The 27,944-nt window shown below is 49.4% G+C and overlaps 12 protein-coding genes across 12 annotated transcripts; 6 read left to right on the forward strand and 6 right to left on the reverse strand.

Moving 5' to 3' along the window:
- Nucleotides 1-139: 139 nt before the first annotated feature.
- SND3 (Snd3p) lies at nucleotides 140-1,356 on the reverse strand (the record flags this gene model as incomplete). The annotated part of the gene is made up of 6 exons (XM_076634502.1): nucleotides 140-301; nucleotides 374-460; nucleotides 556-654; nucleotides 739-795; nucleotides 885-995; nucleotides 1,306-1,356. The coding sequence occupies 6 exons, from the start codon at nucleotides 1,354-1,356 to the stop codon at nucleotides 140-142; spliced, it is 567 nt and encodes a 188-aa protein (XP_076485499.1).
- A 1,048-nt stretch (nucleotides 1,357-2,404) lies between these two features.
- Nucleotides 2,405-3,359, reverse strand: JCM6883_006259 (uncharacterized protein; the record flags this gene model as incomplete). Its single annotated transcript, XM_076634503.1, has 3 exons — nucleotides 2,405-2,820; nucleotides 2,894-3,138; nucleotides 3,313-3,359. The coding sequence occupies 3 exons, from the start codon at nucleotides 3,357-3,359 to the stop codon at nucleotides 2,405-2,407; spliced, it is 708 nt and encodes a 235-aa protein (XP_076485500.1).
- Nucleotides 3,360-5,480: 2,121 nt separating this feature from the next.
- On the reverse strand, nucleotides 5,481-6,421 carry JCM6883_006260 (uncharacterized protein; the record flags this gene model as incomplete). Its single annotated transcript, XM_076634504.1, has 2 exons — nucleotides 5,481-5,950; nucleotides 6,022-6,421. 2 exons carry the CDS (start codon nucleotides 6,419-6,421, stop codon nucleotides 5,481-5,483), a joined length of 870 nt encoding a protein of 289 aa, XP_076485501.1.
- A 110-nt stretch (nucleotides 6,422-6,531) lies between these two features.
- Nucleotides 6,532-7,409, forward strand: JCM6883_006261 (uncharacterized protein; the record flags this gene model as incomplete). Its single annotated transcript, XM_076634505.1, has 4 exons — nucleotides 6,532-6,770; nucleotides 6,837-6,966; nucleotides 7,070-7,238; nucleotides 7,330-7,409. 4 exons carry the CDS (start codon nucleotides 6,532-6,534, stop codon nucleotides 7,407-7,409), a joined length of 618 nt encoding a protein of 205 aa, XP_076485502.1.
- Nucleotides 7,410-7,591: 182 nt separating this feature from the next.
- JCM6883_006262 (uncharacterized protein) lies at nucleotides 7,592-9,872 on the reverse strand (the record flags this gene model as incomplete). The annotated part of the gene is made up of 4 exons (XM_076634506.1): nucleotides 7,592-7,691; nucleotides 7,766-8,760; nucleotides 8,844-9,059; nucleotides 9,129-9,872. The coding sequence occupies 4 exons, from the start codon at nucleotides 9,870-9,872 to the stop codon at nucleotides 7,592-7,594; spliced, it is 2,055 nt and encodes a 684-aa protein (XP_076485503.1).
- A 344-nt stretch (nucleotides 9,873-10,216) lies between these two features.
- On the forward strand, nucleotides 10,217-11,829 carry JCM6883_006263 (uncharacterized protein; the record flags this gene model as incomplete). The annotated part of the gene is made up of 2 exons (XM_076634507.1): nucleotides 10,217-11,037; nucleotides 11,115-11,829. The coding sequence occupies 2 exons, from the start codon at nucleotides 10,217-10,219 to the stop codon at nucleotides 11,827-11,829; spliced, it is 1,536 nt and encodes a 511-aa protein (XP_076485504.1).
- A 359-nt stretch (nucleotides 11,830-12,188) lies between these two features.
- KRE33 (ribosome biosynthesis protein KRE33) lies at nucleotides 12,189-16,448 on the forward strand (the record flags this gene model as incomplete). Its single annotated transcript, XM_076634508.1, has 13 exons — nucleotides 12,189-12,274; nucleotides 12,349-12,476; nucleotides 12,591-12,768; nucleotides 12,833-13,013; nucleotides 13,089-13,733; nucleotides 13,801-14,493; nucleotides 14,556-14,732; nucleotides 14,802-14,927; nucleotides 14,999-15,281; nucleotides 15,363-15,479; nucleotides 15,546-15,772; nucleotides 15,848-16,161; nucleotides 16,235-16,448. 13 exons carry the CDS (start codon nucleotides 12,189-12,191, stop codon nucleotides 16,446-16,448), a joined length of 3,369 nt encoding a protein of 1,122 aa, XP_076485505.1.
- A 304-nt stretch (nucleotides 16,449-16,752) lies between these two features.
- Nucleotides 16,753-17,654, reverse strand: JCM6883_006265 (ADP-ribosylation factor-like protein; the record flags this gene model as incomplete). The annotated part of the gene is made up of 6 exons (XM_076634509.1): nucleotides 16,753-16,923; nucleotides 16,994-17,160; nucleotides 17,220-17,235; nucleotides 17,303-17,339; nucleotides 17,408-17,466; nucleotides 17,565-17,654. 6 exons carry the CDS (start codon nucleotides 17,652-17,654, stop codon nucleotides 16,753-16,755), a joined length of 540 nt encoding a protein of 179 aa, XP_076485506.1.
- A 147-nt stretch (nucleotides 17,655-17,801) lies between these two features.
- Nucleotides 17,802-18,984, forward strand: JCM6883_006266 (uncharacterized protein; the record flags this gene model as incomplete). The annotated part of the gene is made up of 2 exons (XM_076634510.1): nucleotides 17,802-18,118; nucleotides 18,186-18,984. 2 exons carry the CDS (start codon nucleotides 17,802-17,804, stop codon nucleotides 18,982-18,984), a joined length of 1,116 nt encoding a protein of 371 aa, XP_076485507.1.
- Nucleotides 18,985-20,708: 1,724 nt separating this feature from the next.
- Nucleotides 20,709-21,717, forward strand: JCM6883_006267 (uncharacterized protein; the record flags this gene model as incomplete). The annotated part of the gene is made up of 3 exons (XM_076634511.1): nucleotides 20,709-21,093; nucleotides 21,162-21,520; nucleotides 21,583-21,717. 3 exons carry the CDS (start codon nucleotides 20,709-20,711, stop codon nucleotides 21,715-21,717), a joined length of 879 nt encoding a protein of 292 aa, XP_076485508.1.
- A 2,069-nt stretch (nucleotides 21,718-23,786) lies between these two features.
- On the reverse strand, nucleotides 23,787-25,673 carry JCM6883_006268 (GNAT family N-acetyltransferase; the record flags this gene model as incomplete). Its single annotated transcript, XM_076634512.1, has 8 exons — nucleotides 23,787-23,897; nucleotides 23,969-24,120; nucleotides 24,187-24,244; nucleotides 24,319-24,809; nucleotides 24,885-25,080; nucleotides 25,154-25,242; nucleotides 25,307-25,345; nucleotides 25,649-25,673. The coding sequence occupies 8 exons, from the start codon at nucleotides 25,671-25,673 to the stop codon at nucleotides 23,787-23,789; spliced, it is 1,161 nt and encodes a 386-aa protein (XP_076485509.1).
- JCM6883_006269 (uncharacterized protein) lies at nucleotides 25,637-27,786 on the forward strand (the record flags this gene model as incomplete). Its single annotated transcript, XM_076634513.1, has 4 exons — nucleotides 25,637-25,820; nucleotides 25,921-26,032; nucleotides 26,094-27,147; nucleotides 27,445-27,786. 4 exons carry the CDS (start codon nucleotides 25,637-25,639, stop codon nucleotides 27,784-27,786), a joined length of 1,692 nt encoding a protein of 563 aa, XP_076485510.1.
- Nucleotides 27,787-27,944: the final 158 nt, after the last annotated feature.

Genomic DNA, 27,944 nt, shown 5'->3' on the forward strand with positions numbered 1-27,944 from the left:
GCAAGTCAAGAGACCTCCTCAGGTCGGATTATTACGAACGAAAGAGAATATTACGGTTTTTTTGAAAAAATGCTTATCGCTACCTCTCTACGTGCTCCTCTCCCCTTCTTCTTCCTCCACTACTCAATTTCCTCTTCGTTTACTTGTCCTTCTTCGCCTCCTTCTTCGCCTCAACCGCCGGAGTCTCCGTCGTCTCATTCGACGAAGAAGCAGCAGGAGTTCCAAACATTCCTGCCGGGGCTTCAAAAGGTCTCTTCAAGTCTCCCGTTGCTGGTTGTCCGAACAGATGAATCTTCAAGATCTGTACCTCAACTCGCTTGTACATTAATATTGCTTGCTTCCGACAAACGAATGAACAGAGAGAGGGACGTACCTTTGAATCGAAGAGGGATTTGAGAGGCATAATTCCTTGAATGAACAAAGGTTGAGTGTATTTCATGTAAAGGTGCATGAATGCCATCTACCACACCATCTCATACGGATCAGCTCGCGAATCTTGGGAGAGAGGAACGAGAGGAGGGAGAAGGGAGAAGGGAGAGAGGAAGGGGGACTAACGAATGCGCAACCGACTAGAACGGAACGAACGGCCGAAGAAGCTTGAGAGAGATCATAATCTCGTACTGTCGTCGTAACGGTAGTGGGTCCATCTCCGCCCTACTCGAAGAAAAGAGTCGATGACGGGATTTAGCGAAAACTCGACGTAGGGAGAACGCGAGGCAGAAGTGAATGAGAACTGACCATAGGTTTTGCCGGCTCAGTGTATTTCAACACTTTCAAATCGTTCTTCTGCTTAATCTGTACTCATTCGAGTCACACGGTAGTCGGGGTCAGCGATCCGATTTTCCTCTCTCATTCGTTCGGAAATGAAACACGAGGGGACGTACCTTGAGAGTAGCATAGTAGTAAACACCGAGAGACAGTAACTGAGCTCCAACGTAGAGGCATCGAACGTAGAGGAGGACTTGGGGGTCTTCGAAATCAATCTTGCGAGCGATCTACGAAATCAACACGGAAGAACGGGTCAGCGGCTTGATCTAGGAGTCAACGAGTTGCTTTGTGATCGTTCTGATCGGTCTCGGAGGTTCTCAGAGACGAGATGAGCGAGAGAGATGTGGTCCACCAAACCTCGCCATCTCTGTCTTTCCCTTTTCTTCTAGCCGTTCCCAGCGTGGCTCTGATGCCTCGATCGACTCCCAACAGCCTTCCCTTCCGTGCAAATAGGAGCGTCTAGAGTTGAAGGCGTGATTCTCGGCTAATCGACCTCGTGTCCCTTTCAATCGGTCGAGAGAAGCGACAAGGACTCACTTGCATAGCTCCAAGGGAGACCATAAGGTTCGTAATTGCTGGGTTAGGCATCTTGGCTGTAGTGTCGTATGTTGGTTGTTGGTGAGGAAGTCGTGGAGAGAGAGGAGATAAAGGGAGCGAAGCGATTTGAAGTTGCAAAAAATCGAGAAATTTCGCGACTGGACGAGAGTTTGTTCTTTCTTCTTCAGTCTTTCGCTGGCTTGACTCCTTGTATGTGGTCTCTCGCTTCAGCAAGATAGAGTGTGAAGAGCTCCTCTCTGCAAGTGTTAAACACTTCAAGCTATTAAGCGGATCATGTATGTTGTTTTCAAGCGAGATTGTATGAACCACTAGACCAGATGGCCGAGCGGTTAAGGCGACAGACTAGAATCTCTTCTACGAGCTCTTTATCTGTTTCTGTTTCAGAGCGCAGGTTCAAATCCTGCTCTGGTCGAACACATCTTTTGCTGCCGATGGGTGGCACCGAAGTTTCGCTTCAAGTGACTCTTTTTGCTGCTCGACACTCTCTACAATCGCTTCTTCCACCGTTCGCATCTACACTAAGCTTGATTCCGTATGGAATGACCCATGCCGTGCTGCTGTGCCTTGAAAGAGGTGCGTAAGGCTGAACACGCTCGATCGAGCTCGAGTTTCTCTCTCTTCCTCCACTCTCTCATCTCTACCCTCCTTGCTCCCATTTTTGATCAGGCACGAGTAAGGACAAAGTAGAACAGAGAACGCTTCATAAGGCAAGGGAAACAATGACGCTGGACAGTCAAAAAGAACGGGAAAAGAGAGATCGAAAGTCCAAATCCTCTACAGCCTCCTGCACCAAGCCGTCCCTAGTATTGTACAGACTTGTTTACTCCCTCTCCCTTCTTCCTCTTTGCCTCGACCAGAATTCTTGCGAGATAAAGGCGTCCTGAGTGTATTTGGGTTCCTGCTCGAAAACTATTTCGATTCCACGTCGCTGACACTCCTCAATGACTCGATTCATCTCGATTGCCAATTGCGGAGGTTCGCTTTCAAATTTGGAGGGGTGAAGCAAGGGATCGAGGTAAAGCGACTTGATCGGAAAAGTTTTCGAATTTTGAAGGGTAGAGAGGAGCTTGGTGATTTGTTAGATAGCGTGTTGGCGCCCATGGTAGATCTTGATACGGATGTGTTGAGCGGATGCGAGGGACTGAATCTTGTCCGGTACCTCGAGCGAGAAATCGTAGACGTCGACCAAGATTCGAGAAGAATGCTCGGGGAAGAGTCGGTCTTTCGCGAGTCTGTAGACCCATTGATCGACGCAGATAGCGTCAATCTGTTTGAGCAGTCGAGAGAGGTCGATTTGCTCAAGGTCAGGCGTCTCCTTGCTATCCATCCATACAAGTCCGAGAGCTCGAAGTGACGGCAGAGTTTTTGGATCCGATAGATGTCCTCCAATGGAGGATAACGATTGGAGATCGAGAGTGAGAGAACTAAGGGAAGTGAACGAGCTGAATTCGGTGAACTTGGTACCAGCCTCAAAAACTTGAAGGTTGATTAGCTCTGGGGAAAAGACGTTGACAAAAGCTTCAGCAAAGTTGCCACCGCTCACAGCCAGGTTCAAGCTTAGACTTACTCGAAGGCTCAGCCAGGGCTTCAACTTCAATGGAGTTCCAGACGAGATAAAGACTTTCGAGACCTTTCCATCTCTTCAAAAGCTGTCCAACGAGGCTGTGCTGCAATTGAGCCCAGCGTCGAGTTGTCGGAGCAATCGAGAGAGGTCGAGATCCATTTGGTCGAAACTTGGCATTGGCGTAGTGTTGCACAGCACGAGTCCGAGAACTCGAAGTGCGGGGAGGAACGCTGGATCCAACAGGTGCTCTGCAGCAGATTGAAGCGCTCGGATATCAATTACGAGAGAGCGAAGGGAGGTGAAAGGGCCAAGAGTGTCGCAAGTGAAAGTAGGCGCAACGAGCTGAAGGTTGATGAGCTCCAGAGAGGGAAGCTTTAGTAGAGCTTCGACCACTCGCAATTGTAGTCCAGATGTATACTCACTGGAAGGATCGACCAGGATTTCGCCAATATTCGACGTTCTTTCCCATGCGGTATACGGATTCAGGGCGAGACTTCCGAGACCTTTCCATCTCTTCAAGAGCTCCTTGATTGAATCTGGAGCAATAGCGTCACCAGTGTACCCGACATGAACTTCTTTGGTACTGAAAGGCTTGTTCTCTAGCGCAGCCAGGCGAATTAGTTGAGTATTCGATTTGATCCAGACGATTTGGAAAAGAAGAGGTTGCGCGATCGCTCGAAATCTTTGCGATACGAGCGCGCAAGGGAGTGAAGAGTTCGTTCTCGTTCATTGTAAGTGGTTGAATGGAAGGTAGAAGGGATGGTCGACTCGATGATGTCGCGAAGGAGTTCGGGAGGAAGGGAAGAGAGAATGTCGGTCATCGCGGGGGAAAGGAAGCGGCGTGTAGTTGTTGTTCGGAGGATGGTTCAGGGTCGAGTCTATTCAACTCGAAGGCAAGTAGAGTTAGCTAGTGCAGAGTAACAGGTTGAGAATGGATTGAGGGAAGATCCGTTCTCAAACTCACTCAGGCTGAGCTCGGTGTATTCAACAGATCTCCAAGTAACCTTCTGACTAAGCGCTGCCTGTTCCTTCGCCGGCCGACGGACGTTCGAGGGCTCGAAAGAGAAGTTATTGATGAAACCGAATGAGCGACGCTAGAGGCCGCGCGGGACGTTGGGAGCTGGCAAAGTAGATGCTAACGAGTTGACTGAAACGTTCAGACGCGAATCGGCGGCTGAAGGAGGTGTGAGGTGAGAGGTAGGAGGAGAGAGAGGAAAGAGTGCATTTCCCCCCTCTTCAGACGTCCCTCGGCTCGCTGGTGTTCCGCTAATCTATCGCTCCGTGAACCTATCACGCTGCTGATCAAGGGGCTAGCGACTCAGCGCAAGAAGTGATACGGAATTGGGAGAGACTTTCCCTTTGTAAGATCTCACTGATCTGTAAGGTTTTGCTTTCGGCACACGTGCATAAGCCCCTATGGCTCAGTGGCAGAGCGTTCGCCTAGTAAGCGAAAGGTCCATAGTTCGATCCTGTGTGGGGGCAGAACAGCAAACGAGTTGTTTCTTTTACTCCCGACTCTTTCGTTAGGTTTTGCCTCGAGCGCATACCAACTTGACAGCACCGTCGAGCGAGCCAGGGCAACCCTTTCCGCGACCTGTGAATGTATTGAGAAGGAGCGAGAGCTGTCTGTGCTTCTCTCCAAAGGAGTCGCTCTCCTTTCCTCGCAACGAACACTCCTCGTTCACGACATCTTTTTCGTTTCGTAAAGACACTCCACAAGCTTGAAATCTCGAGCTCAACGGAATGCCGCTAACAGAGGAGAAAGAGTGCAAAATGATGGATGAGGAAGCGAATCATCGCTTCTAGCTCTTCGAGGTCTCCTTTGATCATCCTCTCAAGCGTGAGGGGTATATGACTCTCCTGATCACTAGCTCATACCGTGTGACGCTGTCGTGACACGGCAAGAGGAAGGGAGAGGAAGAAAGAGAAACACGCACGCATCGCAAGATTGGAAAGGAATGAAAGCAAGAGGGGAAGTTCCCCAGTGACCTGGCTCTTTGCACTTCTCGGTGGCTCTCTGGTGGAAGACAACTACCTCTGACTCGCGAGAAGAGCTCAAGACAGGTGACACCCGCAAAGGGTTGAAATTGGTTCTGTTTCGCTCGAAACGTAAATCTAATATATTGTCCTTTTTTGGCTGAACCGACAACCAAAGTTGGTCGCATGGTGTAGTTGGTCATCACGTGTCCTTAACACTCTTCGAGTTCGGACAAGGTCTCCAGTTCAAACCTGGATGTGATCAGTATCTTTTGTTGCGAGATGCACTGCGTCGACGAAAGTCCGGTGTGTATTTGGCCGAAAAAGGTCCTTTTTTTTGCCTCGCTGATTCTCCCAAGGCGCACGCAGCACATGAGACATTGTCCGGTTATTGCTCTGTTGCAAGCTCGTACGGAATAGAGCGAGATGCGTTTCTCTGTTGGAGCTCGAGCTTGAACGCCTTACTGCAGCCCTTCTCCTCTCGAGGGCTCGTGCGAAATAAGACGCAACTGAGAGACCATCAGCAGACAACGTAATCAGACAAGAGCCGAAGTTCCGAGTCGTGCGATGAAACGAAACAGTAATAGTTTACAAGAAAGCAAAACCGATACAGCTACTTCCGTCTAAGCGTCTGTGACTGATGAAAGTCATCCTCATCGTCGTCTCCTCCCAATCCAAAGATCTCTCTCCCATCCTCTTCCTCCAAGATTTCGTCCCCATCATCCCAAGGATTATCTTGCTGTCTCTTCTGATTCCTCGTTGTCGCCGACGATGACGACGTGGTTCCTCCTCTTCCTTCCTCCATTTCCCTCTCCCTCGCACCTCCCGTCCCTCTTCCACTCGAATTAAGCGGCTCTTGAGCCTCGTCCTCCTCCTCGAGATCTGAATTCTCCTCCTCCTCATCAAGATGATCCATCCTCGTATACAATCTCCTCAGTTCCTTCTCCCTCCTATCCTCCCTAGCTCTTTTCCAACTCCACCAAAGTGCTAATCCCGATCCCAATAAGTTCGCGAAAACGTCTCCGAATTGGAAGGTTTTGTAAGGTAACAACGATTGAACGAATTCCGAGAAGATTCCTCCGACTGCAGCAGGTTCAAATCGAGGTCAGCGTTGATGGCAGAGAGAAAGGAGGAGGAGAAGGGAGTGAACGTACTGATACAGCAAACCCCGAAAGTGATCAACTCATTCCACAATCTCCAACCAACCCAAGCTTTCCTCGCCTCATCATTCACTTTCCAAATCCTATAGAACCCCATTGTCGCGATTCCAAAACACACGGAGTGTAGAACCTTGTCGGAGAAGGGAACTGATGGGGGAGCTAAACGATTCGCGAGAGTTGGATGAAATCCGAGGAGGGAGAGGAGGACGAGAGTGAGGAAAGTTGTCAAGAGGAAGAAAGGACGGATTCGGAGTGGTAGAGAGGGAGTGAGAGGGAGGGAGAACCAGACGAGTTTAGACAAGTCGGAATAACCGCGAATTCGTTGGAATCGAGAGATTAGTTGAGAGGTTGCCGAGCGGGATGTTGCGCCGGGTAGACGAATAGGTGCAGGCATCCCTGCGACTAGTAGAGGTCGGGTGAGAGGAAGGAGAGAGCAAGAGAGATGAAACTGAGAGAGCTCGTCACGAGAGTCTCTCTCTCATTCTCCATTATAGCTATTCGGAAATGCTCTCTAGAACACTGTTATCACGGACACCGATCGTCCTCCGAGCAACTCGATCAATCTCGACAGTTCCCCCTCCTCCTTCTTCGACCTCCTCATCAACAACTCTTCCTTCCTCTCCTGTCGTTGCCTGTGAACCACCTCTAACAACAACAGATCTCCCACCTCCTCCACCTCCGCTCATAACAGAAGCTCCTCCGACTCCGATAGTCAAACAACCCGTTGGAGCATTTCGAGGAGGGTCAGTCTCCTTCTCTCTCTCCTTCCTCTCTCTGTCTCCTGCTGACGATTCGAATGAGTGAGATAGGTTGATTGGGTTCCTATTGGGATTGACGACATTGGGAGGGTATGGATATTATTTGTTATTATCGGATTACGAGAAAGCTTCGAAACAACTCGTCGAATCGGTAAAGAACCTCGAAAGCTCCACCTCCCTTGTACGTCCTCCTATTTCCCCATCTCCTTGCCTCCCTGCCTCCGTCGAGAGAGGTCCAGTTTCAGTTGAAGAATGAGCACTCACGCTTGGAAACCTCGTCTCAGATCTCTTCTCAATTAGACCGTATCTCTCTCCTCGAATCCCGACTAAGATCACTCGAATCGACTCAAGTATCTTCGAAACAATTAGATTCGTTCAGGAATGAGTATAAGAAGTTGTCAGAGAGTCAACATTTAGATTTGATCAATTTGAAAGCTCACGTTTGGTCAATCGGTAAGTCTCTCCCTTCTCTCTCTCTCGTCATGCTACCTTGCCCGATATGAATCGTGGTCGCTGATATCGATGCGTGCGAGAATTCATGTAGAGCAGGATTTAGTTAATCTGGAAAAGAGGAATGAAACGGAAAGGAAGAAAACGAATCAAGTAGTCACTTTGCGGATCTAGAAGGACAACAAACGAGTCACTGTATATTTGCTGGACATGATGGAGCTGTTGAGCTCGTATCTGACTGAAAAAAGGAACACAGAATTCCGTAATCTCTCTTTCCTCGTCTCGAAACCCAGTTCTCTCAGACTCGATCGAGAGGGTAATGCGAGTGTGTTGCATCAAGCTAGAGGTCTCGAGTCTCAGAAGAGAGCAAGCAATTCACAAACTAGTCCTAATCTCCTCTTCAAACTCCGCGGTAACTTGCCTCGTTCCTCCTCTGCGTCAACCGATAGAGTATACCTGTCGTCATCATTACGACCACATTTAGGCTCGCTGCATCTGATCACGAAAGAGCAACAGGAAAGAACGCTCACCAGATCCCCTTCCTCTGAACCTCGAGACTCTGTAGTCGCACCTCTCGTACTCCTCCATGTCGATCTACGGTCTGGTCCCCGACGACCGCTCGGAGCGTAAGGTTTTCGCCATCGGAGAACTGGATCCCATAATCGATTTCTACCCTCTCGCTTCCGTCTACACCGGTGCGCCTGCTTTCACTCCGATCGATCGATCCTAATCCATCCATGAACCTCCGACTAGAGCCTTTCTGTGCGTCCCCGAATGCCTTCGATTTCGCAAGAAGAAGTTCGACGACCCTTCTCCTCGAATCCTCCTCGTTGATCGAAGAAGATTCATTCATTCCCTGTTCCACTCCCCCCGCGCTTGAACCGTTCAGGACTCTTTCGAGTATCCGGATGATCGATGCCTCAATCCCTCTGTACGCTGTTACCTCTTTGCCGTCCTCTGCAGCAATCATTCGTTTCATCCTGGAGACCATTTCTCCCGTCTTCCCACTCTTGACCCAATCGATCAACACCTCGAGAACGAACGAAAGAGCGGCGGTTGTCTCGATCTCAGCAGCGGGCGGCCTCGAGTCGCCAAGTCGATGCTTCGAGTTCTGGTTCTTGATTTTGTCAAGAAATTCTTTCGTGATTGATTGATACGACGAGCGGGACCCTTGTTGAAATAGCGGAGACGATGGGAAGCGAGGTATAAGGTTGTCGAGAGGGATCAAAAGAGATATGGTAGAAGGAGAAGTTGGAGAAGTGGTCGAGGGAGTGAAGGAGATGGAGAATTCGTTCCTTATCCTTGAAATCGTCAATTTGAGATACCCCTCTGACTGAGAGCTCTGACCGGGTATGGGTCTCGAAGAGGAAGGGGAAGGAAGTGAAGGAGGAGGAGGGACTCGATAAGATACGGAGTGAGTTGAGAGATCGGAATAGAGAGTGAGCTTGATCCGAAGGTTTCCATCATTGAACGGAGGAGGAGATAGTTGCGAGCGAGGGTTGGGGAGATTGTGATAGATCGATGACTGTTCGTCCAGTATCCAATTAGGATCAGCTTGGCGCGCTGGAAAACGAAGTCGCTCGCGGACGCTGAGAATGAGGAGCTTACGAGAGGAGTTCGACTACTGATGATCCCTACGACCTTACTGACCAGTCTATACGCTTTCCGACACTCGTACCTGAGCTCATCGTCCTCGCGTTGAAGAGGGGCGGAAAGTGATTCGAAATCAAAACTAGCGAGAGGAAGTCTTCCATTCAGCCTCGACTCCAGAGAAGTGCCGATTGCGTTCTCCTCCTCATCGACAGGAGCGCCGAAGGCCTGAATCTAGTGAGAACTTGAAAACGGGACAATCAGCCCAGAAATGAGAACTCATTGTTGAGAATCCGCTCTCACCTTTTCACCATTGCCATCGAACCTATATACCAGTCCTCTTGCTTCTCCTACTCCTTTCATACTGTCGTTCCTCCTCAGATTCAAAATAACCTGTCCATCTCGTATCGAATTCGTCGGATTCAAAATCGTCAAAACTAAACCATGTTTAAGCCCATAACTCGCCGGTGGGAGGAACCTCGTCGAGAACTTGACGAGATCATTACGGCTCGCCAGCGAAGCAGTAGGCGGAGGTGCCGAGGGAGGAAAACGGCGTTGGAGAGGGAGAGGGGAGAATCGAACGGATTTCGGAACGAGAGAACGTCGATTCGGGGTCGTTTCAGCCGGGCTAGTTGTCGATTTCGGGAAGTCGTGTGTCGAGGGTCGAGAAGGGGAAGGAGAGGGAGTTTGCTGGCGAGGACGAGGTAGAGCTCGAGGAAGAGTCGTCGACGAAGGACCGGTTTCCCTCCCCTCGTCCCGTGTAACGATCTCTATTGCTGTCGGTTCAGAGTCTGGTCTGATCCATACACTCTGTCCTTTCCCTGATCCCTTCAAACCTCTCTCTTCCTCAAGTTGAATCAACTTTTCCTTCCATTTTGTCCTCCTCTCTGCTGAATGTCCAGCTCCAATCCATCGGCTGGACGCGTCTCTATCTATTTCATTCGGTGTCTTATGTGGATATAGAGTGAAAGGACTCGGTTGTAATAGCTGATCGAGGACTTTGAAGCGGTCGAGAGGGGTTCGGAGTCGCTGAGCAGGGGGGTTCATATGATATGGGACATCTTGATCTCTTCGTGACTGTTCCAGCTCGTCGTTAGAAGCGGAAGAGAGATGGAAAGAGGGAGGGAGAGAGTCGTCAACCTCGCTCGAGTTTCAACGCGTTTCGAAACTAGAAGATCGCACTTCTCACCCCTTTCCCTCACTCCACTTCATCCTCAAGGCAATCAATCAACCTCGAAAATTAATCAAAAACGCACGAACCTCCCACAAGCTAACGCGACAAAAGAGAGAGTCACCTTTCTCCGCTTTCCCCCCCTTTGTCCGACTCGCTCCCTTCTCCCTCTCCCTCTTCATTCGTTCCACTGCCCACGCCAACAACCGCTTGAAGGAGGATGTCCCGCCTATTAACCCAAATCGATCCCCACCTCCCTCCTCTCTCAACTTCCTCAACTCCTTCAACTTCCCCTTCTGATCTCTCCTCCTCCTCGACCCAGTCGATGCTCCCATCCCCTTCGAAGGATTCAGCAACTAAACCCGATTCTAGTCGAATGAAAGAATGGATCTTTCCCCGTCAATCCTCTCAGAACTCTCATTCTCACGATATAGTCGAAATCCCTTCCTCGACCTCTTCCTCCTCGACTTCTTCTCATGGTCGTTCAAATTCAATCGCAAAGAAAGGACAAGGACATCATGAATCTCGAATGACGAAAGACTTGAGACATCGTTCGAATTTCTCGTTAATCCATCCTGGAACTCCTGAACTTTCAGTTTCTCCTACTTCTTCCCCTTCTTCCTCTAAACGCGCTCACAATCCAACTCCCTCGGCAATCGGTCCGAATCATCTCGGTAGAGTAGGAGCAACAACAGGAGGAGGAGGAGGAGGGACGTGGTGGGCGAATAAGAGAATAAACGATTTACTTTATTTCTTCGTCTTCGGAGGGTCATTCTTGTTCTTCTTCTCCTCGCTTTTCGGGATCGGATACAAGGAACCCTTATCGATCTCCTCGAACGAGCCGACACGAATGAGGGAATCAGAAGCCGTAAGGAACGCAGCGGTGTTGGAGAATGTGGAAATTGCGAAAGGATTTATGGAGGAAGGGGAAGGGATCCCAGCGGATGTTTATCAAAGTATTGGAGATACATCCCATGATGAGGGACATGAATTCGTTAGGACTAGTCCGGATGATCCGGATCTCGATGACGAGAGAGTACAGTACGTTCTCTCCTGTTTCTCCCTCTCCCTCTCCCTCTCGCGAACGAAGAGGAACTGATGGCGATGGGAGTACATAGTGTCACGTATCATCCACCAGCCGATTCAGCCCTCTTCCCTCATGTTTCCGATCCTTCCGAATTAGATTCTCCTGAATTCCATGAGATCCACGAAGAGAATCGTCCCAGACCTGCGAGATTACCTTCGACACACGATCACGACGGCCACGAGGAGCATGAGCTACTCGAGGAGGAGGAGGACGATGACGACGACGACGAGGAAGACGCGGATGACGACGAGCATGCGACGGAAGGAGGAGGAGGAAGTCACGATCATTATTCTTCTCAGGAAGACAACGACATCGACGTTTTAGTAGACGACTCGATCTCTATCGAATCTCATCCACCTTCCCACCTAACCGACTCCGACAGCACCGACGACGCAGAGGATTCCTTGACGGCACTCGAAGAACTACTCCTCGACGCCTCAGAAGACGAGGAAGCTTCCCTAACTCCCGAAGAAGAAGAAGCTCAACATCTCGCGCTCCAACATCGTCGACCAATCGTCACTGCTACTGACCCTGAAGGCGAAGGGAGGGTGGATGCGTTAGAGAGATTGAGGAAGGAGAGAGAAGAGTTGGGGAGGATGAGGAAAGAATGGGAGGAACGAATGAGGGCGGGCCTTACCGATGAGGACGACGAGGAGCAAGAAGAGGAGATACGGGAGGAGCAGGAAGGGGAGAGGGAATTGAGGGAGAGGAGAATCAGGAAGAGGAGTTTGAGGAGTATTCGATAGAAAGAGAGAGACAGGTTTTTATCGTTTGATTTTGTATCACTCATATCATTTTTTACTATAGCTATACGTTTTACTTGCATGATATCTCACATACGCATCGTTCTCACTTACACTGTTTGGCATCTAGCATTGAAGAAGAAGTTGCGAGAAATAGTTTCTTCACTCTTTCACCTCACTCCATCTCGCCAGCTCGAGCTCCACACTCCCACAGCAGCTTCAAGGCCACTCAGTTACTCCAACAAAGCGACCCGACTGTAGCACAGCAGCTCTCCGACCTTTTTTTCTTGATCAGTAGGAAAACTTTCGATCAACCCTTCTCCTTCTCCTTCAACCCTAGCCAGCGCCACCTACCTCCCAAGATGTCCGGAGCAGCCGCCAGTGGAGCCTACTCCAACGCAGGGAAGCGTAAACCTCTCGACTCTCGAATCCCTTCCCTCATCTCAAAGTTCGTCTCCCTCTCTCTCCCTTCCCTCTCTCCACGTTCTCCTAGCTGACAGAGAAGTACTGTGTGCGTGATAGTTCCTTGTTGACGGGACATAGGAGTTTCTTCTTGATGGTTGGAGATCGAGCGAAGAGTCACGCTCAGATTGTTAATTTACATTTCTTGTTGAGTCAATCCGTCGCGGGATTAGCGAATCCTACTGATGGTACGTACCCACTCACACTCCTCTCCCTTTGCTTTCCTCGACGAATCTTTTGTCGCGAGAAGAGAAGTGATGATCCAAATTAAACTCGTCTCGTTCGTTTTTGATCGAGATTAGCTCAAAAGAAGAATCCCCGACCGAACGTTCTATGGTGTTACAAGAAAGATCTCGGATTCACTTCGAACCGAAAGAAGAGGGAATCTAAAGTGAAGAAGGAAGTTAAGAGAGGGGATCGAGATGTTGGAGAAATGGATCCTTTTGAGTTATTCGTTAGTGTTACCGATGTTCGCTACACGTACGTTCAACTTCTCCCTTCTCTGAAAGTACGGGATACTGATGAAGGTGCGAGAGGAGTGCAGGTACTATAAAGACACGCACAAGATCTTGGGTCAAACGTTCAATATGCTCATTCTTCAAGATTTCGAAGCGATCACTCCGAATTTGTTGGCGAGAACGATCGAAACGGTCGAAGGAGGTGGAATTGTCGTTTGTTTGTTACAAGGGATGAAGAGTTTGAGGGATCTTTACGGAATGACTATGGTTCGTCCTCTTCCTCTCTTTCTCTCTCTGACTTGAACTCGAGGAGACTCATTTCGTTTCGAGTGCGTGTGATAGGACGTTCACTCTCGATACCGATCCTCTGTCGCAGCGGACGTTGCCCCCGTCGCCCGATTCAACGAACGATTCCTCCTTTCTCTCGGTTCAAACCCTTCCTGTCTCGTCGTCGATGACGAATTGAACGTCCTCCCAATCTCCGCTGGGAAAGATATCGTTCCTATCGACCCTGATCTCGGAGTCGGAGTCGCGAAATCATCCGGAAAAGGGAAGAGAAGAGAATTGGAAGGAGAAGCAGAATTGAAAGCGTTGAAGGATTCCCTCAAGGATACTAAAGGGATTGGGGAAGTCGTTGCCGAGGCGAGGACTCTGGATCAGGCAAAATCAATTTTGACGTTCACGGATGCGATCACTTCGAAATCCCTCTCTCAAACCGTTTCCCTCACCGCCGCTCGTGGACGTGGAAAATCAGCCGCCCTTGGTCTATCGATCGCTTTAGCGGTACTTCATTCTTACTCGAATATCTTCGTCACTTCCCCTTCGCCAGAGAACTTGAAGACGCTTTTCGAGTTCATCTTTAAAGGGTTCGACAAGTTGGGGTGGGAGGAACATTTGGATTATGATATCGTACAATCTACGAATCCTGAATGGAAGGGAGCAGTAGTTCGAGTGAACATCTTCCGTCAACATCGTCAAACTATTCAGGTCAGTTTCTACTAATTCCTCTCTCAGCGGGAAATTTGGAACGCTGAATCGGTAGATCACCTGACAGTACATTCAACCACAAGATTATCACGTCTTGGGACAAGCCGAATTAGTCGTAATTGATGAAGCAGCAGCGATTCCTTTACCTCTCGTTCGATCCCTCTTAGGTCCTTACCTCGTTTTCATGGCATCTACGATCAACGGATACGAAGGAACTGGACGATCTCTCTCGTTGAAACTCTTGCAACAATTGCGAGAAATGTCTCGACCTTCCTCTGCGCTCGGAATCAATAACAACGGAGGAGGAGGAGGAGGAGGAGGAGGAGATGACGCTCAAACGAAGACTTCGACTTCAGGAGGAGGAGGATCTTCAACTTTGAACGTAGTTCGTTCGCTCAAAGAGATCAAGTTATCAACTCCGATTCGTTACGCTCCGGGAGATTCGATCGAAAAATGGTTAAACTCTTTACTCTGTCTCGACGCAACCATCATCAACCCCTCAAAGAAGACTCTCCAAGGTTGTCCTCATCCCTCGAACTGCGAATTGTTCTACGTCAACAGGGACACGTTGTTCAGTTATCATCCCGCTTCGGAGGTGTTCTTGCAGAGGATGATGAGCCTTTACGTCGCGAGTCATTACAAGAATTCACCGAACGATTTACAATTGATGAGTGATGCTCCTGGACATCATCTTTTCGTTTTGTTACCCCCTCTCAAGGAAGGTGATAACACTCTTCCCGATCCTCTCGTCGTTCTTCAAGTGAGTTTTCTTTCCCCTCTTCACTTTTTCTCCTCCTCCATTCTAACTCGTCTCGTCGATAGGTCGCTCTTGAAGGTAACATTTCGAAACAATCCGTTCTCGACAACCTCTCCCGTGGTAAAATGGCCGGAGGCGATTTAATCCCTTGGACGATTTCTCAACAATATCAAGACGACGATTTCGCTTCCCTTTCTGGAGCTAGGATCGTTAGGGTTGCCGTTCACCCGGATTACGCAAAGGTAGAATCCAATCTTCTTTGTCACTAGGAAAGAAGGAAACTGACGAAGAGATTGAGGAGTTACGTTCAGATGGGATACGGTAGTCGAGCGATTTCGGCATTGAACGAGTTTTATTCGGGTGAATTACTCAATTTGAATGAAGTAGCTGCTGAGATGGAAGTTGAGACCTTTGAGGATGTTGCAAAGACTGAAAAGGTACATCCATCCCTTTCTTTCCTCTCCTCGCTTCTTGCTGCCGAGACTGACCCGATTTCGTCTTATTGTAGGGTGCCTCCCTCTCAACCGACAAGATCACTATCCGCGACGCTTCGAAAATGCCTCCTCTCCTGCAACGACTCTCCGAACGAACTCCCGAACCGCTCGACTACCTCGGAGTTTCCTACGGTGTCACTCCTCTCCTCTTCAAGTTCTGGAAGAGATCTGGATTCGTCCCTCTCTATATGAGACAAACTACGAATGATTTAACTGGGGAACATTCTTGTGTCATGATTAGAGGGTTGAATAAGAATATGGAGGAGACGGGGAGATGGTTGGGTGATTTCGCGGTTGGTAAGCTCTCTCTCTCACACATATCTTTTCTCTCTGTCTGATGAGTCGAGGTTGAGCTGACCAAATTTGAGTGTGGGTTAGATTTCCGAAAACGGTTCATTTCGTTACTTTCGTTCAAATTCAGAGAATTCGGTTCAATCGCAGCTTTGACCATGTTGGAAGCTGCGAACGCAGGAGATTCTACCGGTAAAGTCAAGAGTAAGGTCCCTTCCCTCGTCTGCTCATCAACCCCTGCCACTGACTGACTCGAATCCGTTTGATTAGCTCTCGTTTCAACCGACGTTCGAGATCTCTTCTCCCCCTTCGATTTGAAACGACTCGATTCCTACGCGAACAACATGCTCGATTACCACGTCGTACTCGATTTGTTACCTACTCTCGCCGGACTTTACTTTTCGAAACGATTCCCTCTCGAAGTGAAATTGTCGGGAGTTCAGAGTTCGATTTTACTCGCTTTGGGATTGCAACGTAAATCTGTTGAAGATATCGAGGTAAGTATCTCAACTCAACTACTCTTTTCGTTAGAAGCGGACGAAGAAAGCTGACGAATTCGATTCGATCGTTAGTCTGAACTTCAACTCCCCGTCGCACAAACCCTCGCACTCTTCGTCAAGACAATCCGTAAACTCACTAAATCCCTCCAAGAGTTGCTCAAAGCCGATGTCGGTCGTTCCCTCCCTACCGAATCCGAAGTATCAGCATCCCGTCTCGTCGGTACCGCTACGAATACGATGTCTACTCCGGCGGGGGCAAGTGGAGTAGCTACGAAAGAAACGAATAGGGAAGCTATCGCGAAGGAATTGGAAGAGGAAGGGAATGAGGTATTGAAACAGTTGAGGGAGGAACAACGTCAAGTTTTAGATTCGCTTGATCTTAAACAGTAAGTTCTGCTTCCTCGCTCTCTCTTTGGAAAGACGATGGAGACTGACCAAGATTCGAGTGAGCGGGTGTAGATACGCAGTAGGAGGATCGAAAGATGAATGGGCAGCAGCCGAAGCTCAAGTAGCGGCGAAAATGAACGGAGGGAAACAAGGTACTTCGTCCGTTGTTAGTGTCAAGAACCCGAATTCGACGAAAGGAAGTAAGAGGAAGATTGGAGGAGCGGAAGAGGGGAAACAGGAGGGAGGGAAGAAAGACAAGAAAGATAAGAAGAGGAGAAAAAACTAGATAGATGACGGAGGTAGCGGGGTTCACATGAAGGGGTGTTGTAAACGTAAACGAGTGATTCTCTTCGCATCATGCATGTTGCTTTCGGTAAAGAGAGAGATCGCGGCTCTTGGTCGGAACTGCTCTATTCAGAGTAAACGTCGAGAAATGCTTTTCTGAGGAGGAAGAGTGAGTCTTACACAGCACAAAAGGATGGGAGAAAAATCGTAAGAATGCTACAAAGAGTAAGTAAGAACAAAGCAACGGGAAAGAACAACAGACAGCAACATCCACAGGAACAAAGAGCGAGAGAGATTGATTCTATTTATTTACTCCTCTTCATCAACCAACTCAACGTAATGTCCAAATTCCTTTGATTCTTTGCCGAAACGGCATAACAACTAACTTCACGATTCACGATCTCTTGTAACCCGAGTGCTTTGATCACTTCGTTGATTGAAGCATGGTCTTCGAGATCACTCTTGTTTGCGAGAACCTGTTCGCGTTCCTCTCGCGTTAGCATACCTCGTCTCGGCTATCGAAGGCTAAGGGAGAGAAAGACGCACGAGTAGAGGGATCCCTTTCAATCCGGGTTTATCGAGTAAGGAGAATAATTCGTTACTAGCGATTGGGAACGTTGAAGGATCGGCGGAATCGACGACCCAGATGATTGAGCTGACTCCGAGACAGTAACGTTCCCACATTGAACGGAAACGGGGTTGACCGCCGATATCTGTTACGAGGAAAGGGATGAGAAACGAGGGAGATTTTCGAAGTTGGAGGAGAACTAACCCCAGAGTTTCAGCGTCTGGAAGAGTTTCACAAGGTGAGTTACGCGGTGATCAAGAACGTTCTGAACTACGTGAAAAGCTTACGACGTTACCCTTCTGCACTTTACGCAAATTGAATCCACTGTTCGAGAGTCAGAGCGACACCGTCAATATGTCTCATTCTTTCGGATTGACACGCTCGGGACTCACACTGTCGGAATCATTTCTTTCGTGAATTCACCCTTCGCTAATACGTTGACCAGACTAGTCTGCGAAGAGAGTGAGAGAGATGAGGTCAGAGAGTTTCTCGGAGGTCGAGTTGAATGATCCCAATCTGACGAGGTAGCAAGGAGTGAGTGTGACTTACTTTACCAGCGTTCTGAAGGCCTATCAGAGCTACGTCCATCGTAGTAGACCAGAAGAGAGATCGCAACCAGTTGAAGAAAGCTGTGAACATCTTCGTAGTACTTCCTACTTGTGTCGAGTGGGTTGCAGATTGACTTTGAGTAGTTTCTAGTAGCTGTCTGGCGGCGCTTGTCGGAGTTGAGTGAAGTGAAGGAGCGAGGGAACCTGTCTCTCTCTCTTCTCTCTCATCTCAGAATCGATGACGACCTCTCAAACTCTCCTCCCCTTGATCCTAAGCACGATCACCAGCACCTTAACCTCTCTCAAATCCGCCTCAGCGCCCTCTAGCTCCTCAGAAGTTCCTTCAACTCCCAGTACCCAAATTCGATCAGATTTCATCACTCTCCTTTCCCTCCTCTCTAAACAATCAACGAATTACACTCTAGCACTCAAGAACCCTCCGGAAGTGAAAGCGGCGTTTCAAACGCTCGAAAAGATCAGGGATGGAGTAGAGAAACTAAAGTTTTTGGAACAACTTTCTCGAGAAGCAGGTGGACAGTTAGGGAAACGAATCAGGTGAGTTCTGATCTCCTTCAACAAACGATGTGTCTTTGGCTGAAGTGGATCGTCGAATCTCACGCAGATGGGCCCTGAGTGAATCGCTCGAATCCCTCTCTTCATTCCTCTCCCTTTCGACCTCCTATCTCCCTCCAAACCCCACTTCGACCACCCCGAAAGATCGACAACTCCTCCTATCCTCGTGCAAAACGTTCTGGAAAGTCGTCGAGAACATCGAAAGGGATTTACCGAAGAGTGAATTGGAAGCGGTTAGGAAAAGTTGGAGGGATGTGACGAGGTTATTGAGGGATTGTGAGAATGAACTTAACCAGATGATGGAAGGAGAAAGGGAACGGAATCAATGGGACGAGGAGGAGGAAGAAGAAGAGGAAGAAGAGGGAGAAGAATTATCGGAATCTCAAAAACAGATCATCTCGACTTGCGCCACTTTACTACGCCTGTATCGAACACTCGTCGAACGAATCATCTCCCTCACAGACTCGACAATAACAACAGAAGCATCCACAGCGAATCCCTCGAATCTTCTGGCGAAATTTGATTCACTCCCTTTCCTTTCGAATCTAACTCGCCTCATTCAACAACTTTCCGAAAAAGCCGACGATTTGGCAGGAGCTCTCGAAGAAGTTGAAGACATTGAGGAGGAAGAATCAATTCGGGAAGCGATCAAGAACGTTGTGAATGAGATCGTCGAGACGGGAGAATCGATAACGGGAGAAATCGAGGAAGCGCTCGAGGCAGGTCAGGAGGGATCACTGGAGAAGGAAAAGAGGGAGAAGATGAGGGATTGGTTCAAACTATCAAGGAAACTGAGCACGCAGACGAGGGAGAAATTGGAGGGATTTTTGTCGGAAACGCCGCGGTAGAATGGATCGTTCGCACGGAGGGAAAGAGTAGAGTGTCGAAGAGGCGGAATAGATATAGAACGATTCTTGAGGCGTTGATCTATCGACTTCGTCGAGAGAGCTGGAGAGTGTTTCAGCGAGAAAAACAGAAAACTTGCGACGAGGCGGAAAAAGACATCTGGGTCGAGAGCTGAATAAACGCGCGCCTTCGCTCTAGACAGACAGAGCGCACTGCTCAGCGAAAGAAACGTGAGCGAAGCAAAAAGGTTCCATTTTACCTTCAAGGGAAAGGCAAAAGGGAAATGATCACATCCAGGTTTGAACTGGAGACCTTGTCCGAACTCGAAGAGTGTTAAGGACACGTGATGACCAACTACACCATGCGACCAACTTCAGATGCGGTTTGAGCAACATTTAGCTAGAATACACTTCCGCAAACAGGTGCGACAAAACTCAAGTTGGAACTCTGCTTGTAGCTCTCTAACGCTTGAATTGAGCTCTATTCGAGGGCCCAGAGATAGCGGATTGACAACTGCAATCTCCGGTCGAGCGGAAGACCCGGTTAGATTGAAACTTTTTCCCTTCGCTTCGGTTTCAATGCTATCGATTCCGCTGTTTACTCTTTGCCCCCTTGCTGTGTCAGTACGGAGTCACATGCTATTGGATAGCAACTATGCGAGTCATTCATCCATCACACTTGAGAGGATCAACAGCAGAGACCGTCTCGATTAATGATTCGCTTCCTGAGCCGCTCTCGGCGTACTTTCTGCTCCATTGTCAGCAGTCTGTCTAGCTCGAGACCTCAAGCTTGAGGATTGTCTTTGACAGTGAAGTCGAAGTAAATGAGGGATGGCGAAAAGAGACTGTCGGGAGGAAAGGAGAGCGACTCCTTTGGAGAGAAGCACAGACAGCCGACTGTCTTTCACCCCTCCTCAACACGAATGCAGGTCGCGAGAACGTCGCCCTCCTTCGTTCACTGGTGCTGTTCCATGTCGGTATGAACTCAAGGCAAAATCTCGGGAAGGAATTGGGAGCAAAAGAAACAACTCGTTTGCTGTTTTGCCCCCACACAGGATCGAACTATGGACCTTTCGCTTACTAGGCGAACGCTCTGCCACTGAGCCATAGGGGCTGATACACGTGCGCCGCAAGCCAAAACCTACGCATCGATAGAAAAGAAGCTGCCATGAAGTGCGTAAGTGTCTCCCAATTCCGTATCACTCTTTGCGCTGAGTCGCTAGCCTCTTGATCAGCAGCGTGATAAGTTCACAGAGCGATAGATTAGCAAACCATCAGCGACCCGCGTCACGACTGGAGAGGGGAGAACTGCACCCTTTCCTCTCTTTCTCTCCTATCCTCCACTCTGAAACCTCATACGGCACGCAACCCGCTCTCGAACCATTCAGTCAAATCGTCTGCATCTACTCTGCCCGCTCTCATCGCCCCATGCGGTCTCTAGCCTCGCTCATTCATTCTCATCAATAACCTCTCTTTCGCACCCTTGAACATCCCTCTGTCGGCGACGGAACAGGCAGTACATCGTCAGAAAGTGATTCAGAGCTATACGGAGTAGACTGGGCTGTACGGAGTGAGTCTGAGCGAGATTCGATCGGATCTTCCCTCGATCCTCTCTCAGCGTGTCCCTCCTCGATAGCTGACATTACTCGCTCTGGATTACTGTAGAACAGACTCGATTCTGAATCATCTTCCGCGTAACTCATTCACACCGCTTTCTTTCCCCCGCGATGACCGACATTCTCTCTTCCCTCCCTCCTGAACTCCTTCGCGACATCATCGAGTCGACCATCCCTTCTACCTTCCATTCAACTACTTACGCTGAACGACAACGAACTCTTCGCTCCTTCTCCCTCGTTTCTCGACAGTTCCGAGCTATCGCGCAACCTCTTCTTTCCGATATCGTTTTTATCGCCTCGAACTCTCAACTCGAGCTCCTCGCCAAGACGAAGAATGGACTTTCGGAACCGAAGGAACTCCATCTCACGGATGGGCGGGATTGTCACTCTATCTTGGAGCAGCTTGAGAGGTGGAAAGGGATTAAAAGCCTCGGTATCACGCGCAGCAGAACCGGCCAACCTCAGATTGATCTTCGCTCCCTAGCCCAACTCGCCGGTATGTCTGTAACTGTGACTGAAGTTTGTGACCGCTTTGCTGAAGCTGTCGTCATCCACTCGTTACAGGGCTTGTCAACCTTCAAGTCTCGGGGTCTGGATTCAACTGTACCGTTTCGAGCCCTTTCACTCGCCTTCACTCTCTCTCTGTCGACTCCGGTGCGCTGGTCGCCATCATGAAAAGCCTACTCTCTCCAGAGGTTCTGCCGTCACTACGAGCTCTCGGCCTGAATACCTTTAGCGAATCTCACGCTCGCGAACTCGTACAAACCGGTCTCTCCCGGCTCCTCCCGCAACTCGATGCTATCTGTGTTCCTCACAGGGCCTACGGAATGCTCAGATCCGGAATCTTCGCTGGCTATTCTTCTCGCATTTTGGTCGATGTCCCCAATATGTACCTCGACAAGGCCGACGCGGCGCAATCCCTCGTAACCGCTCAGTACATCCGTATCTTGTCGCTTCAAAACCATTCCTCGTGGCGGATCCAAAGTATCTCGAACTACATCTCCGCATCACGAAAATCGGAAAATACATCGCTCGTATCATGTTACCTCGATCTTCCGCTTCATCCTTCTCGCCTCGAGACGCCAACCTTAGTTGCAGATATCGAACGGGTGATGGATGAGTGTGAGCAAAGTGGGATAGAGGTTGTTTTTGAAGCGCAACCTGGGAGTGATGCGGATGGTTTTATTTCGAAGGAATTCTGGTCGAGGCAACAAAGGCGAAGAGAAAAGGAGTGACCCGGTCTGTTGAACATGTTAGAGGAAGAAGAAAATTGTCCAGAGGCTGTAGAGGATTCGGACTTTCTATCTTTCTTTCCCATGTTTTCTCACTGTCCAGCGTCATTGTTTCCCTTGCCTTATGAAGCGTTCTCTGTTCTACTTTGTCCTTACTCGTGCCTGATCGAAAATGGGAGTCAGGAGGGTAGAGATGAGAGAGTGGAGGAAGAGAGAGAAACTCGAGCTCGATCGAGCGTGTCCAATCTTACGCACCTCTTTCACGGCATGGGACATTCTATACGAGATCAAGCTTAGTGTACATGTAAAGAGTCGAAGAAGCTATTGTAGAAAGTGTCGAGCAGCAAAAAGAATCACTTGAAGCGAAACTTCGGTGCTACCCATCGGCAGCAAAAGATGTGTTCGACCAGAGCAGGATTTGAACCTGCGCTCTGAAACAGAAACAGATAAAGAGCTCGAAGAAGAGATTCTAGTCTGTCGCCTTAACCGCTCGGCCATCTGGTCTCGTAATGAATAAAGCTTTGTGTTACAATTGCCAACATACACCACAACAAAGCAGGACAGTCAAATTCGAATGAAACTCATGCGAGCTACCAAGGTACAGCGGAAACTATGAGGAGCAGGCGTTTGAGTGGAGGTGAAAGAGCAAAGGAAGACAATGAAGAGGAGCTCAAGCAAAAGGACTAGCGAGCGAGAGCGAGACTACTGCCTCAAGAATTGACAACATAAAGACTGTTGTACATATCGGAGGAGCACAATCAGAGGAGCACGACGCGCAACAACTGGTACAAGAAGAGGCATCAATTGCAGTCAGAAGGAATAGACGAAGAGGATGCAATTCAGCTTGGATCCGTCCGGCTCGCGAGGGTAAAAATGAGCGCGTCGTCAAGCTCCTCATCGATGATCTACGGTTCATGTCGAAGTTACGTGACAGACAACTACCTGATAGGCTCGGCTCGGGTTTGCGGCCAGCGACACTGTTTGAGTGACTTTGTGTTGCGAATGAGGATTCTTTTTCTTTCGCATGCAAGTCATTTGGGTTCTCGTTCAGGATTTCACATTTTGCCGTCACTGTCTTACTCAGATTGTGTCTTCGGCATGCGCCAGCCTCCATTGCTGAAACATCTCAACCAGGCGAATCGAGCAGAGGATTGCAAAATGAAACGATCAGACTTCCTTCTTCTCTTGTAGTGTCGTCCAACCTCGTCGCAGTCTCAACAGTTTGTCCAGTCGAGTTGAGCTCATTGGAATGATAGCTAGTGCTTCTCTGGTTGTGGTATGATGGTACTTGGGAGAAAGTCCAGGACAAATTCCTGCGATCTCGGCGATCCCTCCATCCGACTAGACGCACTCGCCTGCGCCCAGACTGTTAGTCCGCATCGAGTGAACTCACACTATCTCGTCAACAACAGCGGCGTAAGAGTCCGTCGAGTGTCCCAAAGGAGACAAAACTCAGTAAGCATTGAGCATTGCCTCTGCAAAACTTTGTCTATTCCACCCCCGCACAGTCGAGTCTGGGATCCAGCTGACAGTGCAGCAACCTGTTCAAGGGTGCAAGGGAACGTCTGATTGAGATTGCAAGGAGAAGCGAAAGAAAGTCACCCAAATTTCTTACGCTTTATATTTTACTATTTTGCTTTGCGGCTCAACAAGCAAATGAGCCCGTATAGCACAGTGGTAGTGCGCCACACTCGTATCTACTTCAGTACGGAATGTGGAGGTCGGGTGTTCGATCCACCCTGGGGGCACATCTTTTTTCCTCTCCTTCTGCACACGTTTTGCGTTGAGATCCGATGAACGAGTTCCTCTCTTTTTTCTTACGTCTCTGAGAGGACTGCTCGCGAGAGCCTCTCTTTTCGCACTCGGGATTAGACGGTCTGGATTTTGCAAAAACGACTTTGTAGTTCAGATGGCAAAGCACAGCTAATATGAGAAGAGGAGAAATGCAGATGAGTGTTCAGAATGGACAGAGGTCGTAGAAATCCTTCTTCTCGAGAATCATGAGAGCCGAAACTTTATGAGGGAACGTGACACTGCCATGTCGTTTGAAACCGATCGATTCGAGGTACTGTTCACACGCAGAAAGAATTCGGATCAGTCAAAGGTTGAAAGTACAGAGTGAACAGAGGGCGGACTCACGGAAACCATCTTTCCATTCTTCTCGTTCGGTTCACAGAGGACTCGGTCGGTGCGAGGATCCGAGAGGAAGCAGTAATGAGCGAGAGAAGGGAGCCAAGCTCTGACATAGTCGGGTCCTCGGTGAGTCGAAGAACCGACAAGCATGTGAATACCTGAACGCGAACAGAGTCGACTATCAGCATTCTACTCGGTAAACGAGAGTGAGAGCTGTGCTGTACCTCGATCGTAATCTCGAACTTCGATTTCTTTCGGGATCAAAGGTCCCAACCGATCTTCCTGATTGCGCGCAAAGGGACAAGCAAGAGTCAGAATGAAGTAGATGGATAGCTCGAGATCTAGTGGTAACTCACCTTGCCCCAGTAGATTTCCGCGTAAACGGCATCTTGAACATCTTCCTTCCCTTCAAACCCATCCGCCATTTTGGTATAACTTCCGATGACTCCCAGAGTGTGCTTATCTTTCATATTGTTCTCGATAAAAGCCTTGTGCTTATCCATATCCCCAGCTTCCATCCAGAAGGCATCAACTCGAGGATCGTTCATCCAGTTGTGAAGAGTCGGAAGATGTCTCAACGACAAGAGCGAAAGGGAGAAGAACGTCGGCTGAGCTGGAGAGGGAGAGAGGTGAGGGATGTATCGAGAGTAGATCGGTCGAGCGCTCGAAGGTTTCGCGGGTCGAAGAGGGTAAGTGAGGGGAGAAGCTGCGCCAGCGGGAGGAGTTACGGGTAGGTAAGGGAACAGAGATGGAGTCGGTTCTTCGTCGAGATCGGTCGCAAGGTGGAATAGTTGGAACATGGCGGATCGAGAGACGGTGTACTGGGGAGGGGCGACTTGGGTAGCTCCTGTTCCGAAAAGAAAAGCGAAACCTCGTCGTCATCAGGTCAATTGCTCGCACAAAAGTTTTGGCTTGAACTCACCGATACTGGTCAGAGCGTGATGAAGCTCTTCGCTCGGAAGAACGGGCTCGACCTGCATCTCTTTCGCGACATCTTTTCCCCTCGCGAAATATTTGAACAATGCGTTCCAAAGCGCTTGATTCACTGAACTCTGGTCGTAAGGAGGAGCTGTTGGATCGAGGCTGTTGAGTCGAAGTTGGATAGTTCCATCGACGAGCTGTAGAACGAGCAAAGGAAGCGAAATTAGATCCGACGAAAAGTTGCGAGCGACGAAACGGATCTTCTCTTACTTGGGTGTGAAGGACCGAGTGATGGAACGCTACTGCGGTCGTAGCGACTGAAGCATCTTGTTTACGTTTGATCAGAGTACGGATCTCGTCTGTGCAGTCGGAAAGTTGAATGAGCGACGGAAGGAGGGAGACAGGGAAGAAGACGGGACTCACGAGGGACAGAAAGTGCGGGATGAAACGGTACAGTAGACACTGAAAGGGATCAAGTCAGCTCTCGCTTCCATCAGACGGAGGAAGGGTGGGACTGAACTGGCTCTACGAAAGTTGAGGGAGACGGGAGCGAAGTTTCGGGGAAAGAGCGACAGGATGGCAGATCGCGGGAGATGAGTTCGCGCGGGTAGGGGAAGAGAAAGGAAAGAAAGCGGACCAAGGGGAGGAAGGAGAAAGAGGAACGAACCTGCTCGGTACAGCCGTTCGAACTTCGGGGAGAGCGAAAGGGCCTTGGATTCGTTCTCGACTCTTCCTCTACTTCCACCTCCAGCGATGGATCTCGACGCACTCCGTAGAGCTGCACTTTCATCCAAAAAGCGCAAACTTGCAACTGCTCAACCTCGAGCGAACTCGAACCTTTCAAACGATTCGATCACTTCAAACGGCGCACCTTCGACGACAACAACGACAACGACGACCTCTGACAAGGAAGAAGGCGAGATAGATGATGACAATAGTACGAATGGCGCAGCTATAGCATCTTCTCCAGCAACTTGCGAGTCGTCGTCTCGCTCTCCCTTTTCTCCTTGATCTGACGCATCCTTCCCTCGTCTCAGTCACAATGATCAAAGATGAATGCAAAGAGATCATATCGCAGCTATTGTCCTATGGCATACCTTCCGATTACATGCTCTCGATTGGAGTTTCAAGGGAAATCCTCAAAGTCGCGCAAGTTCCCCTTCTCCCATCTCTCTCTTTGATCCGTCGAGTTGACCAGATCTGTCATTAGTTTCCAAGAGTTACACCTCGACTCTTCCTTGATCCCTCCATCACCTAACTTGTCCGCTCAATCCCTACCGTTTCAACCCTCTCAAGCTTCTCCCTTCGATGGGAAGGAGCCCTCGCAAGCAGACTCGGCGGAGATGATGATCGATTACGACGCTCTCGAACAAGAGAAACGGAAGAAGTTACTCGCCAGGAAAGCGGCACTGAAAGCGAGGAATCAACGACAAGCCCAAAACCTCGAATCGGAACTCGAAAGTCTTTTCGCCTCGACTCCCGCTCCAACAGAGCTACAACCGACGGCTGGTGAAGAAGCCGACATCGACGATCCTCCACCTTTAGCGAAACGTCCTCGACATTCTGAATTCCCCGGAGACGACCATTCTCCAGCTCAACAACTTCACGCGCTTCGAGAAGCTATCGATCACACGGAAGAAACGGCGCAAATACCATCTCAAGGTCCCTTCGCCTACAACCCTTCCTTCTCTCGACCTTCAACTTCGCAATCCTCGCAGCGTCGACCTGTCGCGACCGATCTCGAACATTTACCCTCTCACCGCCTTTCGGAGAACGCCTTGTCGCGTCAGCGAGTCGTGGGTGGTTTCGGTGGCAATCATCTAAACGGCGGTCCTGGGATGGAAGATATGCAATCCCTCGTGATCGAAATCTCGGACGACGAAGAAGAAGAAGAGGGGAACAACGAAGAAGGTGCGGAAATCAATGAGGACGGAGATGGGGACGCTCGAATGAAGGAAGACCCGACACAACGAGATTTGTCTCCGAATGACCGATCACGAACCCCGCTCCCTTCGCTTCCGATTCTATCGACGACTTCATCCCAATCAAAAGCGGCTCAAGTTGCTGAAATCTTGCGACAACGCCAACTCGAGGAAAAGGAGCTCGAGATCAAGCGAATCATGGATCGAATCAAAGATATGGAAGCGAGGAAAAGCAGGGCAGCATCGACCATGTCCGAGGACGCTCCTGTCGCAGCGCAAAAGGAACTTGAAGTCGGCGAGATTGATTCGCGTTCGTTTCTTTCTCCTCTCTTCTATCATCCCGTCAGACCATTCAAATTGAGCTAAAGAACGTTTCTACCGAACCGTGAGCAGAGAATGCTGCAAGCCCGAACGATCAAGTTCGCCTCGTCTCCCCCTCGTTGAATCCCTCTCCCAAAAAGTTGAACTCTCGCTTGACAACAGCTCACTCTGCCGATCGCTTCGACACCTCTGATTGAGAACCCTGCCCTTCGAGTCGATCCGGCAAGTCCTGCAACCTCGACTTCCTGACCGACCTCTTCTCGCTCGTTTCCCCTCCGCGTCACTCCCTCCTTTGTCTGACTGTGATCGTTCTCTCAGGTGTACCGGCCCTACGCTTCGACTCTATCTCGATACCCTCTACTCGGCGGTCGTCCTTCGTCTTCGTTGTCGATTTCGTTCGAACCTTCGCCTTCATCGAATTCGGAATCAGCTACGACGACTCTTGCTAACTTTCCTCCCTCGCCCTCGGATGTAGGGTCAGCCGGACTGTCAACGTTTGTAGCTCAGAAACATCAACTCGATCCATCGAGAAAGTGGTGTAAAGCGGAGAGTTTGGGCGGAGTCTGTCGAGATGGAAGTTGTAAATCAGTTCATGAACGAGATTTTGTCGCGAAAGGTACGTTCTTCATTTTCTCGATCGACATTCGTCCCACTCCTTGACCTCGCGTAAGACGAGTCAGTCAAGACGACGTGGAAAGAAAAGGGATGTTGACTTTTGAGGGTTCTTTCGACTGATTCAGAAGAAGAAAAGGCAGAGTACCTACTTCAACAACACGCTTCAAGTTCCTGAACGTCTTCACTGAACGACCAATGTTCCG

This window comes from Sporobolomyces salmoneus, assembly GCF_050403485.1.
Source record: "Sporobolomyces salmoneus JCM6883 DNA, S_salmoneus_JCM6883_v1_ctg62, whole genome shotgun sequence".
Lineage (NCBI taxonomy): Eukaryota > Fungi > Basidiomycota > Microbotryomycetes > Sporidiobolales > Sporidiobolaceae > Sporobolomyces > Sporobolomyces salmoneus.